Source organism: Triticum aestivum, chromosome 1D (assembly GCF_018294505.1).
Source record: "Triticum aestivum cultivar Chinese Spring chromosome 1D, IWGSC CS RefSeq v2.1, whole genome shotgun sequence".
NCBI classification, from domain to species: Eukaryota; Viridiplantae; Streptophyta; class Magnoliopsida; order Poales; family Poaceae; genus Triticum; species Triticum aestivum.
The window spans coordinates 261,130,655-261,142,618 of NC_057796.1; the positions used below are offsets into that span (position 1 = coordinate 261,130,655).

The following is an 11,964-nucleotide window of genomic DNA, read 5'->3' on the forward strand; positions in this document are numbered from 1 at the left end:
GGTTCACCGCCGGCGAGGGGGTTCGGCGGCGACACGCCCTGTTCCGACCCGGTCGGGGGAACAGGAAGGGGACGCGGGGGGGGAGGTGGGCTGGGCCGGGGCGCGGGTGGCGGCCCAGTTTGGGCCGGGGTTCGGTCCAGACGGGCCACGGGTCCAGTGGGGTGGGGAAGGGCTTTTCCTTTTTCTTTTTTTCTTTCTTTCTGTGATCTGTTTTCTGTTTTCCTTTTATTTGTTTATTTTCTTTTCTGTTTTATTTCTTTTAAAAGTAATTAGGTATTTTATAAAAATGTGTTTCCTCCACCATAATTACCAGTGTAATATTTGGCACCCACTGAACATTTTTGTTTGAGTTTTTGAAAACTTTTATTTTTCACTTTTATTATATTTGAAGTTTGAACTAGGAGTTAGAAAGGAAGGTGATTCAAATGTGATCAAGCCCTGTTTAGCAACATGATTAGCTTAATCACAGGGAGTTACTGTAGCATGATTCCCAGGGTGTTACACATCAGGAAGAGGATTCTGCGGGAAGAGGCTGATGGTAGGGACCCAATAGGTTTCGCATGGCCGTACGCAAGCAAAGTGCCTCCTTCTTTCTCGCGTCGGTCAATTCTGCTAGGTGTTGGATTTCAATCCAACGATGTGGTGCTTCTTGAATCTCTCATCTTCTTCCTTCAGCTGGCCAAAGGCTGTGTCGGCTGGACACCGCGCTCCCGCCACCCCGCTGACACGCGAGCCTTGCCTCCTCGCCCTCTTCATAACCACCCCCGAGGCATTCCTCTAACCCCGGCACCTCATGTTATTCTACGGCAATGGAAGCCCCATCCCTCCCTTATCAGGACAAGTCAACCGTCGGAGTCCCCATGCCTTTGACCATTCGAGGTCTGGTCCTAGTCCTCGCGCCTTTGCTGCGCTCGCCACAAGGCCGTCTTCATCGGTCTCGACAATAACGCAAAAACGACTGGCGTAAAACAACATTTCAAGCACGTGATAAACAGGAAGAGCCCCCGAAAAAAGATAAATATCAAAGATGGTGTTTCCTACTATAATGCTGACATCCAAAACCACAAGGTTGTCAATGTGGTCAATAAACGAGGGAATCATACAAAGAGAAGCTGACACTAGGGACCCAACAGGTTTCACATGGTCGTACACAAGCAAGTGTGATGAGTGTACTTTCACACTTATTTCCACCATTGCTTAAACCTGATAATTCCGGATATTCCGAGAGAATCTCTCTGATACTTTCACTAATGACTAATGAAAGCAAGTGATTGCAAATCCTTTCATTTATTTTGTTTCCTGCGGGAATGGCCATTTTATGGAGGAAATCGAGAATGTTCCTACAACTGTTCATTGTTCAGCAATAAAAATAATCATTAGATATCTCAGATATACATCTGTTGTTAGACTCAAGCTCGTGAAGGCAGGCTCATCTCTTGTGAGTGTTTTTGGATGCTGATTAGGCAGGTTGTTCGGATGATAGAAAGTCCGCGGGAGGTTTTGCCATATTTTTTAGGTCTAATCTTGTCACATGGAGTGCAAGAAAACAACCTTCAGTATCAAGGTCCAACGCCGAGACAGGGTAGAAGTCTCTTGCAAATGCAATAACAGAAGTAATATGGATGCAATCTCTATTACATGAACTTGGTGTTAATCAACCACGGACAACAACCTTATGGTGTGACAATCTTGGTGCCACTTATCTGTCAGCAAATCATGTTTTTCATGCTTGAACCAAGCATATTGAAGTTTCCGAGAAAGAGTGTCAAATAAGTTGCTTAATATTCTGTTTATATCCATAGGAGACCAACTTGCAGAAGAATTTACTAAACCCCTGATAGTAGTAAGAAGCTTCTCGATGCAATCTCAACTTAGATAAGTTGTGATTGAGTGGGCATGTTTAAATACCTATGTATTCTCGTGTTTGTAGGTTGTTAGGAGTTTGTTGTAATCTAGTTTTCTTGGTGTATAGATTTGATCTTGTATAGCTATTGTAGGGATCAAGTCGAAGCACAACCGAACCAATATATGTAATCTATCTGTTATATATACATGCAGGGTCCTTGCTGAGGTATCAAACTCTTCGACCATTGTTTCTTTCGCACGAAGCCTTTTCAATGTAATGGTTCATGGAAAGGATTCTACCATCTACAACTTGCAAAATAGGTAGGTCTTCGTCTACTAAATGTGGAATCAGACCAATGGTCATTTCTTCCTCCTTGGCTAATCCAAATAGCTAGCATATTTTGCCATGATAATAAAAAGGCATCAGGAGAGATGACCCCCTTGTAAGTGACCATTTTTAGTTTGGAAGTAATAGTCCGGACATTGCCGTTCAGGTGAAAATGGGAGAATGTCCATGTCACTTAGTATAAGGGTTGTAGTATCAATATATATCTTTGGAGCAACGCGGCAACTATCAAATATTGATGACTTAATGTGATCCCTGCTACATGAAATCAACAAAAAGCATGTGCTTCCCTTATGATGCTCGTCTCTTTGGAGATTTAGAATGAGCGCAAAGCACTTGTTTTTGGGAACACCTAAACCATGCGTGTCTCCCACTACCTTTACACCTATCTAGCAATTTGGATGATTGCAAAAGTGAGGCAGCTGTTTGTTCTTTGTGGAGAGAGTAGGCTTTCATCTTTACCATAGACTGCTATAGGGCCAGTTGTGGCGAAAGTGTCCTTCTCAGCTCGAGCTCGGTATGAGCTTGGTATGAACAGTAAAAAAAACTGATTTTTTGTAAACTTTGACAAATGTTTTGAGTTCTTGCAACATGTCATCATTGAATGACATTCGTGAAAGCGTGACAAAAAAATCAACACTCCAAAATGCTTTTGAAATAATATTTTTGGAGCATCTATTTTCTTTTGCCACGTCTTCCACAAATGTCATTCCATGATGAAACTTTGCAAGCAATTAAAACATTTGTCGATGTTTGCTAAAAAATCAGGTCTTTTTTTAGTTTTCCACAAAATTTTCGGATTTACTGTTCCCCCAAGCTCATATGAGCTCGAGCTCACATAATCCGTGTCCTTGCCTTCTTTGGCCTCTTTGTGTTAAACCCTCTCTTAATTAATGAAATAAGGCACCGTTCGGCATGAGCTGTAAGCTATCTCAAAACATATCAACAAATAAATTAATGAAATATGGCAAATCCTTTGCATTTATTTTTGGGAAAATTCAATTTGAATTTGAAAAAAAAATAACATGGTTGCAAACATACCATTCACTTCAACAATATACTATTCTGAGATTTTCTTGCACTTGTAAGCTTGATTTTAGCACATGTTTCTCCGAGTAAATAACCTAGGAAGGATAAGCAGCTAGCTGCTAACCAAGTCTAAAGAAAGATTCTAGCAAAGCAACCAGGTGGGGGAGTGGTGCACCTTGACCACCACACAATGTGCATTGACAAAATTATTGTGAACACACCGAACTTCTGAAACAAGTCTTTACCTACCAAGAACACTACCGACCCATAAGGCCATCGTCATCCCCTCATTGGCCATGCGCAACAGGTCGCCATTGTTGGGGTTGGTGAGAAGATTCCAGAAAGGTAGGTACTTTGACATGAGCTGCCAGAGGGAAGAGGAGATTGTGTTGGTTCGTTTTCTCCATTCACACTTCTTCACCAACTCCACTGCAAATTTGACGGACTACGTTCTCCTGAAAACGGAGGCAGGAGAGACAAGAATAGAGTTTTTGTGAAGTACTAGAAAGCAACGGTGTGTGTAAACCATTTGTAAGACATCATCTCCCATGTCACACCTGTAAGATGTGCGTACAAAATTCCAAGCATAAATCATCGCCAGTTTCATGCATGGTCCACTTGCATCCACAGGTTATATATGTGGTTCAAGACCTGAGTGTTTTGATTATCATTAATATAAAATGGTTATAGCTCAAACCTAATCTACAGACCTATATATGTCGTTTTACATTTCCCACACACAGAGCATGTTTGGAACGCGAGATTCATTTTGCATGATATAAATTCATGTCCTAAAAAATTTCTTATTCTCGGAGCATGATAGAAATTCTACTTTTGGATTCATCTGTTCTCCTCCAACATTATTTTGTGCCAGGAAAAGCTTAAGAGAAAATTACTCGTACCTGTCAGGCGTGCTTGGGAAGACCCTGGAGTGAAAATTGGTGGTAGGTGAAGAGTTTTTTTTCCTAGGCATAATAATGCATGTATACAAAGTACGTTGGTAGGTCGTGCCCTGGCCTCCACTACGTGCTGCATTTTCTTTCAGCAAAGTGTCACCGCTATTCAGCTAGCACTAGCTTAGCCCAGTACCCACCCAACACATTAAGCGGTCCTCTTCCTGCTCCAACAACGCCACACATCCCCGTCCATTTCGATAAGGATCCCAGAGCTCCAGCTCCTCCTGTGTCGCCTCCAATGGCGGCTGCCGCTGCTTCCACAGGTAACAACTGGGCAAAGAAAACTGAGGAGAAACAATGCGGCAGCGGTTTTGGTGTCGGACGAATGCATGCATGCATGCATGCGTCGCCGTGTACGTGCGGTTCGTTAACAAGTTGTGCGTCGATGGTGTGCAGGGAACGGGAGCCCGCCGGTGGGTCTGCTGGTGCTGATGGTGCTGGCATTGGCGGCCGGGTGGTTCGCGAACGCCGTCCGCCCGCCGCCGCCGACGCCGTGCGGGGCGCCGGGCGGGCCGCCGGTGACGGCGCCGAGGGCGCGGATGCGCGACGGGCGGTTCTTGGCGTACGCCGAGTCCGGCGTGGGCCGGGACGGCGCGCGGTTCAAGGTCGTCTACTCGCACGGCTTCTCCGGCAGCCGCATGGACTCGCCCCGCGCCTCGCAGGCGCTGCTGGAGGAGCTGGGCGTGTACATGGTGGCGTTCGACCGCGCCGGCTACGGCGAGAGCGACCCGGACCCGCGCCGGTCGCTGGAGAGCGCGGCGCAGGACATCCAGGACCTCGCCGACGCGCTCGACCTCGGCGACAAGTTCCACCTCATCTGCTCCTCCCTCGGCTGCCACGCCGGCTGGGCCTCCGTCAAGTACATCCCACACAGGCTGGCCGGAGTGGCGATGATGGCGCCGGTGATAAACTACCGGTGGTCGGGGCTGCCGAGGGGGCTGGCACGGCAGCTGTACCGGCGCCAGCCGCTGGGCGACCAGTGGTCGCTCCGCGTTGCCTACTATGCGCCGTGGCTGCTGCACTGGTGGATGAGCCAGACATGGCTGCCCACCTCCACCGTCGTCAGCGGCTCCGGTTCCTTCCCCAACGCCCTCGACGAGAAGAACCGCCTCATGGCCCTCTCCACTGGAATGTTCCAAAAGGTTCGTCGTCCCTTCCCTCAGCTCCCCCATTGTCAATCTCGTACGACCCTGATGCAACGATCGTGCGCTTTGCTTTGCGCAGAGGGCACAGGCGGCCACGCAGCAGGGGGTGCAGGAGTCCTTCTACCGCGACATGGCGGTGATGTTCGGGCGGTGGCCGGAGTTCGAGCCGACGGACCTCGGGGAGGCGCCGCCGTTCCCGGTGCACCTCTTCCAGGGCGACGAGGACGGCGTCGTGCCGGTGCAGCTGCAGCGGCACATATGCCGCCGGCTCGGCTGGGTCAGCTACCACGAGCTCGCCAGGGTGGGGCACTTCCTGTCGGCGGTGCCGGGGCTCGGAGACAGGATCATCGGCACCTTATTGCCAGGGCCGGCGGGTAACAGCTCGACCGCCGCCGGCAGCGTCTGTGCGTACTGAAACCAAAGACGACTGATGACTGATCTTCAGTAGGTAGAGGACTGTAGGAAGCAATGCTGAAGAAAAGAAGATTATTCCCTCCGTTCCAAAATTATAAGATGTTCTAAGTTTTTCTGATTCAGATGTATATAGCCGCATTTAGTGTGTTTGTTCACTCGTTCAGCATGTATGTAGTCCGTATTGAAATATGTAAAACACCTTATGATAGTGAAGGGAGGAAATGCATTTCATGTGAGCTCAGCTGAACCACTACTGTACTGTACAAACAAACTGAAGAGACTGCGGCATAATCTATATATCATCAGGGGGTAATTTGATGTCATGTTACATAGAATCTTATCACCGGGATCAGAAGAAGCAAAAAACAACCCCATCCAAACCGTGTAATTTACATGCAGCTACAGAACAGTAACTGACTAGTGATTTTCAAGCTATGATCTAGACTCACTCACAGGCTCATGACACAACACAATAGATATGAGCCGAATGTTACAATACAGTGAAAACTACGGCAGCCAAAAGCTGCAGGATGGATCACCAAAACACCAAAATCTTGGCTGTAAAACAGGAGAAAAAGAAACACAGCCGGGGAGGAAAGAATAACCGCTGATCATCTCCCGCATTTAGCTGCTATGAATCCAAATATATTCACAACCAGGAAGGAGAGGAATCAAGCATTGATTTCCGCATTGCACTGCTGCTCCCTCTGACAGCTTCTGCGACTCCAGAACATGCCTGAGCAGGTGGTCCGGTCAACGTCCTGCTCTCCCCTCTTATCCAGCTCTGTGCTTGTGCTGTGCGAGGGCCGTGGAGATTGCACCTCGGAGCCATCCAGCGTTTCTGTTGAGCCGCATGGATCGTCGTCACTGCACCTGCAGGTTGGGAGGGCGGACGACGGAAATGGGCTGCATGTCAGTGGACAGACCAACTCGGAAGAGAGAGCTGCCACACGGTTGCGCCTGATTTCAGCTTTACAGACAGTTGCTGGGGAGTCCACAGAACGGGTATTCAAAATGCACGGATTGCAGAATGTGAGTGCTGAGCTTGATTTGAGCCCTTCTGTCGGTGTGCTCGGCAGCTTAGTGAATGACATTATTCCATTCCTGCAGAGAGGGCATGGGATTGACCCAGCTGGGCCTGTGAACTCCACACGGACGTTGCTGGTTGAGCAAAGATAGAGAGCGCATTTGATGCAGAACTCGTGACCACAGCCTGAAAGAACAGAATGTAGTGTTAGGATACCACCATTGCAGTTTTCATCTGGTGGTGTACTGTAATGTGATGTACATGAGCAAGTGAAATCCTATTGAAAAAATATGACTTCGTATTCGGTTTCATGTTTCTGCCATTATCATTGTTTATTAGCATGGTTTGAAACAAGGGAATTCACAAAAGGGTGGCATCATACGACCCTGTAAGGATACAGAAATATGAGCCTCCTTTTCAGATTACTATGACACTGAATGATCGCCCCAACTTATCGGGTGTTTCGAGTTTGTGATAAAAGAAAATAGTCTTAGGTGTTCTAACTAAGTCAATAACAAATTTCACTTTTCAAGTGCTAAGATGCATAGTGTTATTCTCTAACAAAAAAAATGCAAGGATAGCGAAGATGACTCATTGGTGCACATCCAAGCTTAGAATGTAAATATGAACAAATGTAACATATTCACAAATAGATGGAGCTTAGTAGATTGGATTAGACAGGACTGTGTTCATCTCTTGACAAATTGTTATGATAGTTTTTATCCTATGATCATTGAGCAGTCTGTAAAATATGCTTATGCACTTAGTTAAAAAATGGGATTCATGCAAAGTGTGTCATGTAGCCCCCACCTTCAGCAGCTACAGAGCAAGACCGTTCCAGGCAAACTGCACAAAGGTCACTCTCATCCACCGAGGATACGGTGTGTTGCAACCCAAATTCTCTGCAAAGCATATAAAAGAAATCTATAAGCAAAAGAGCCGACAAGTGCAATCCTCATTTTGAATATTGAACATGGAAGTGTCGATAATTGGAAGCATTATATGGTGTCTGAACAGCAAGCACTTGTATCGAAGGTGAAATAAGTCAAGAAAGGCACACTCAGCTCACTCTACGGTAACAACACCATAAAGAGTGAACTCGTTGAAGATGACAAAACACAAGATAAGTAAAAATATTTGCTCTATGTCTGTTCCAGCTCAAGAACAGACTTTGGCAGTTGCCTTGTTCAGGTATGCCATTCTGCAAGTAACATTGCAGAAACCATTGCAATTCCGCTAGATACATAAACTGGCCCAATTGATTATAAGAACCAGATCAGCTGGTATGCAGAATGAAACTGCTTGCACCCTTGTGTGTTTTCTCAAAAGGCATAGATTCAGAAATCAAGCAGCACTCGTTGTTGTTCATAAAAGTAACAGTTGTCATTATATTTTACTTATAAAACTGAAAAAATCGAAAGTGGTGTAAGGTGAGTTGTTAGGCACTAACCTGGCTATATTAAGTATGCTCATCAGTGGCAAGGCAAGATAACTGGATGGCTGAATTGCTGGAATAATCGTGTGTGAATTTGGAGAAAGTAATGGCTCCAAGCAACGGCGTCCAAATATCCTAGCAACATCCATGGGAAGCCACCTAAAGAACAAGATACGTATTAGTAACATTTCAACAGGAAGATACACGTTAGGTTCAAGTAGAGCCGGTCAAGCTAATATAATAAAATATCTGTCATGCCACGGTCAATAAATATTTTGAAACACAACTTGGCATTAATAATTGAGCAACAGATTCTTACCCATTGCAGTTGAGTGTCAACCTGCTAGCACCTTTTGAAAGAAGTACCTGTGATGGTGGCATTACAAACATTAGAACGTATCAATACATATGCGACAAGTACAGGCGTGAAATGGTACTTGTCCAAAAATACGATGCTCCTTTATGACAGTAACATACCTGACAACACTCCAGACTGCCCCCACCGGCTGCATAATGCAAAGGAGTACTGCCAGCTCCTGATCCATACAGATATAATTTGAGAACTCGTTTTATTTTAGGTACTAAGAAAGAATAGCATTATCTACTGCATATCATCTGAAATAAGAATCATCACTCGCCTATCAAATTTGATGTAGTTCCGTATGGAAATGTGACAGCTGAGACATTTGCACCTAACTCAATCAACAATTGCATGCAATCGAAATGACCATTCAAAGCTGCCATGTGAAGAGCGGTAACACCGCCATCAGCAGGTTTGTTGATGTACCTCACACGAGCACTGCACAAAGACAGCGTACAATTGGTTGCTAGTTATTTCAAACAAAATAGACAACAGTAGATCAACACTTGACAAAATACATACGGTTCATTAAACTTGAGTCCCAGTGAAGAAGTAGGACTGCTGCCGCTATTCATCTGAGAATCACCGCCATCTGCCACCGAAGAGGCAGTATCCTCCAAGGGCCCACTTGGGATGAAGTCGGCAAGTAACAGCCTTACACACCGAACAAGTCCGTCGTGTGCTGCAAAGTGCAATGCCGTTCGACCACTCAAGTAATCCGCCCTGGTAACCTTCCAAACAACCCAAACAGAAGCAGCAGTCAGCACCTTCCTTGTCTCAGGGCAGAAAGGTACCCATTGTAAAGACCATATCAGAAATACCACCATACATTGCATCTGAAGAGCAGAAGCATCTGAACCACCTCCCAGTGTCCATGTCGGCATGCATGCATCAATGCAGTCTTCATCCGCCCATCCAAGTAAACAAAAACAATCAGCTAAATGATTCGATTCACAGAAAGGATTGTAGAGACTGATCGAAATGTAACACATGTTTATCCCGTGGGCGAGCACAGAGCAGGAGACCACGAGAAGCCAACAAGAATTCAATTTTTGGCTTGTCCCGATATTGCAAAGATCAGGTACTACTACTTTCACTAGAAACACGACGCGGCGGCTGCCAACTTCAGCACGTATAAATGACAGATCTTCCATTTTTGGGGGGAGATTCCTATCTATCCTATCCATGGAATGATACTCGGACAGAAAGATCTACCTGGCCGCAGTAGTTCCGCGCGTTCACATCCGCGCCCTTCTCCAGCAGCAGCGTCACAATCTGAAAACCAAAAAACCACGAGTCCATGAATCAAATCGAACGGGAAACCACGCACGCGGGCGGCATAGAATCGCAAGGGAGAGCGGCACGGACGTCGAGGTGGCCCTTGGCGGCGGCGAAGTGGAGCGGGGAGTTGAGGCCGCCGAAGGTGGAGTAGCGCGCGAGCGCCGGGCTGAGCTCGAGCAGCATGCGCGCCTCGACGGCGTCCCCGTCCCGCGCCGCGGACACCAGCCGCTCGCCGGACGCGGAGCACCCGAGCGAGTTCCCCATCGCCGCCCTCCTCGCCCGCCCGCGCCGGCGAGCGGCGTCCTCGTGGGCACGGGCACGCCGCAGGGGCGAACGAGGCGCGGGGGAGCCGACGGTCGGCGGGATCGCCGGCGGCGAGGCGTGCGGCCGTAATTTAGGGGCGGGGGCCGGTGGTGGGTCGTCTTCGCGTCTTGCGTTCTGGGGTCTCAAATTTTTCCCAGGCCCGGAACAAGGGGGAGGAGCAGGAGGAGTACAAGGCTTTGGATTTGATTTTTATATTTCCATTTTCATCCTCGCTTTATATACTCTTGGTATAAAATGTACAGTATTTTAAAACGGTGAGAGAAAAATATAAATATCTCTGTTTAGCATGGCTCATGTGCCGTCGGGACCACATGAGCATAGATTAGTAGCGGCAGCTTGTGTGGGTGTGATTGTGCTTAGTGACTGATGGAGTGGAGTTGGTTTAGATGATGGTCACGGGCCAAGCTTTTTCACATTTTGGCTTGCTTGGATGAAGCGTGATGGATGGATGAGCCACGAGATTTCAAGTTGTTGTTTTTCGCTTCTTTTTGCTCGCCTTTAGTGAGCCCGATAAAGTTGCCATTCATGGCTGATTGGCAACACTACCTAACAAGTAACCACTAATTGACCTGCTTGTTGTACCATCTCTAAACACAAAACCGTCTCTTTCCCCACCTCGTGGTGATGTGTAGTATTCCTAGCATTCATACATACATACTTGTATGGTGATGTCCAACGTGTCCTAGTTGTATTATACACTTGTAACCTTTAAGCAAAAAAACAGAGACGTGAAACAAAAAATGGGGCCAATGAGGTAACTCGGGTGAGGTGCGCGTCCTACTTGTATTATACACTTGCAACCTTTAATTTTTTTAAGAAAAAAAATTGAAAAGATGAAACAAAAATGGAGTCAATATGGTAGGCGGGCGGGGTGTGCGCTGGGCGCTCGCAAATCACATGTTTTGATATGGACGGCGGTTTTGTCCTCCGATGATGTCCAGAAAGAAAAGAAAAGAAAGCAGGTCGGGACACGGGACAAAGTTTCTGAAGTGGACCGATGGACGGCACTTGCTGTACGGCCCAAGATCACCCACCCAATGTGATTTATCTCTAGCTCTACTGCTCTAGGTGTACCTATTGAACAGGTCGCAGTCCCTGATAAGTGATTTATTTATATCGAGTCGGTGTCACCGATGGTTCATCAGTAAGCATACCATCGTGCCATTATTAATGGCCGGGTGTCTGAGTGACTCCTTGCATCATACTCGATGGATGCGTGCTACTGTTGACTTAAATGTTCCAAGCGACTTCACAACGTTGCCGGTAGAAGAATCGGTAGGCTGTGTTTGTACGATGTCACAATTATCTAGTGAATTTATATCGGAAAACTTTCTTTAAAAAATGTTCAAAAACAAAAAAGAATCTTTCACGGGATATTTGTCCTCTCCTAACACGCATCACCCAAAAAATATCGGCACTGCTGCCGTGCCAACTTGTCACCACCAAGACAACAACCTTGCACGTAAAGTATCCGGGGCAAAGGACACGTCCTCGGCTATCTGCGTCTGGTGAGGTTTCGTTGAGCTACCACACTACACTTGTCACCCATCTCCCCTTTCTGCAGATCGCACCGGAACGGAAGGCTCGGTTGGCCAGATAAACAAACAATTTGCATCATCATATTCATATCGGAGGCACATGTAAGTGGCCCAGGCTCTTTGTTTTAAATGGAGCCAGTTTGATTGTCAATACCACTACCAGATCTGGTGATCTGTAGTACTTCGATTGCTTTTGCATAGAAGCAATGCATGTATAATTATGCTGGCCTTGATGGTCGAAAACGCATCTGTTGGCAACTTGG

The 11,964-nt window shown here is 46.7% G+C and overlaps 2 protein-coding genes across 2 annotated transcripts; one reads left to right on the forward strand and one right to left on the reverse strand.

Annotated features, from left to right (window-relative positions):
- The first annotated feature begins 4,230 nt into the window (after nt 1–4,230).
- LOC123181371 (uncharacterized) lies at nt 4,231–5,961 on the forward strand. Its single transcript, XM_044593629.1, has 3 exons — nt 4,231–4,439; nt 4,573–5,318; nt 5,401–5,961. Exons 1-3 carry the CDS (start codon nt 4,415–4,417, stop codon nt 5,734–5,736), a joined length of 1,107 nt encoding a protein of 368 aa, XP_044449564.1. The 5' UTR covers nt 4,231–4,414; the 3' UTR covers nt 5,737–5,961.
- Nucleotides 5,962–6,007: 46 nt separating this feature from the next.
- LOC123181370 (probable E3 ubiquitin-protein ligase XBOS33) lies at nt 6,008–10,338 on the reverse strand. Its single transcript, XM_044593628.1, has 10 exons — nt 9,927–10,338; nt 9,774–9,833; nt 9,388–9,459; nt 9,081–9,289; nt 8,836–8,996; nt 8,675–8,733; nt 8,517–8,563; nt 8,213–8,356; nt 7,573–7,664; nt 6,008–6,948 (listed from the first exon to the last, which is right to left on the reverse strand). The coding sequence occupies exons 1-10, from the start codon at nt 10,101–10,103 to the stop codon at nt 6,407–6,409; spliced, it is 1,563 nt and encodes a 520-aa protein (XP_044449563.1). The 5' UTR covers nt 10,104–10,338; the 3' UTR covers nt 6,008–6,406.
- Nucleotides 10,339–11,964: the final 1,626 nt, after the last annotated feature.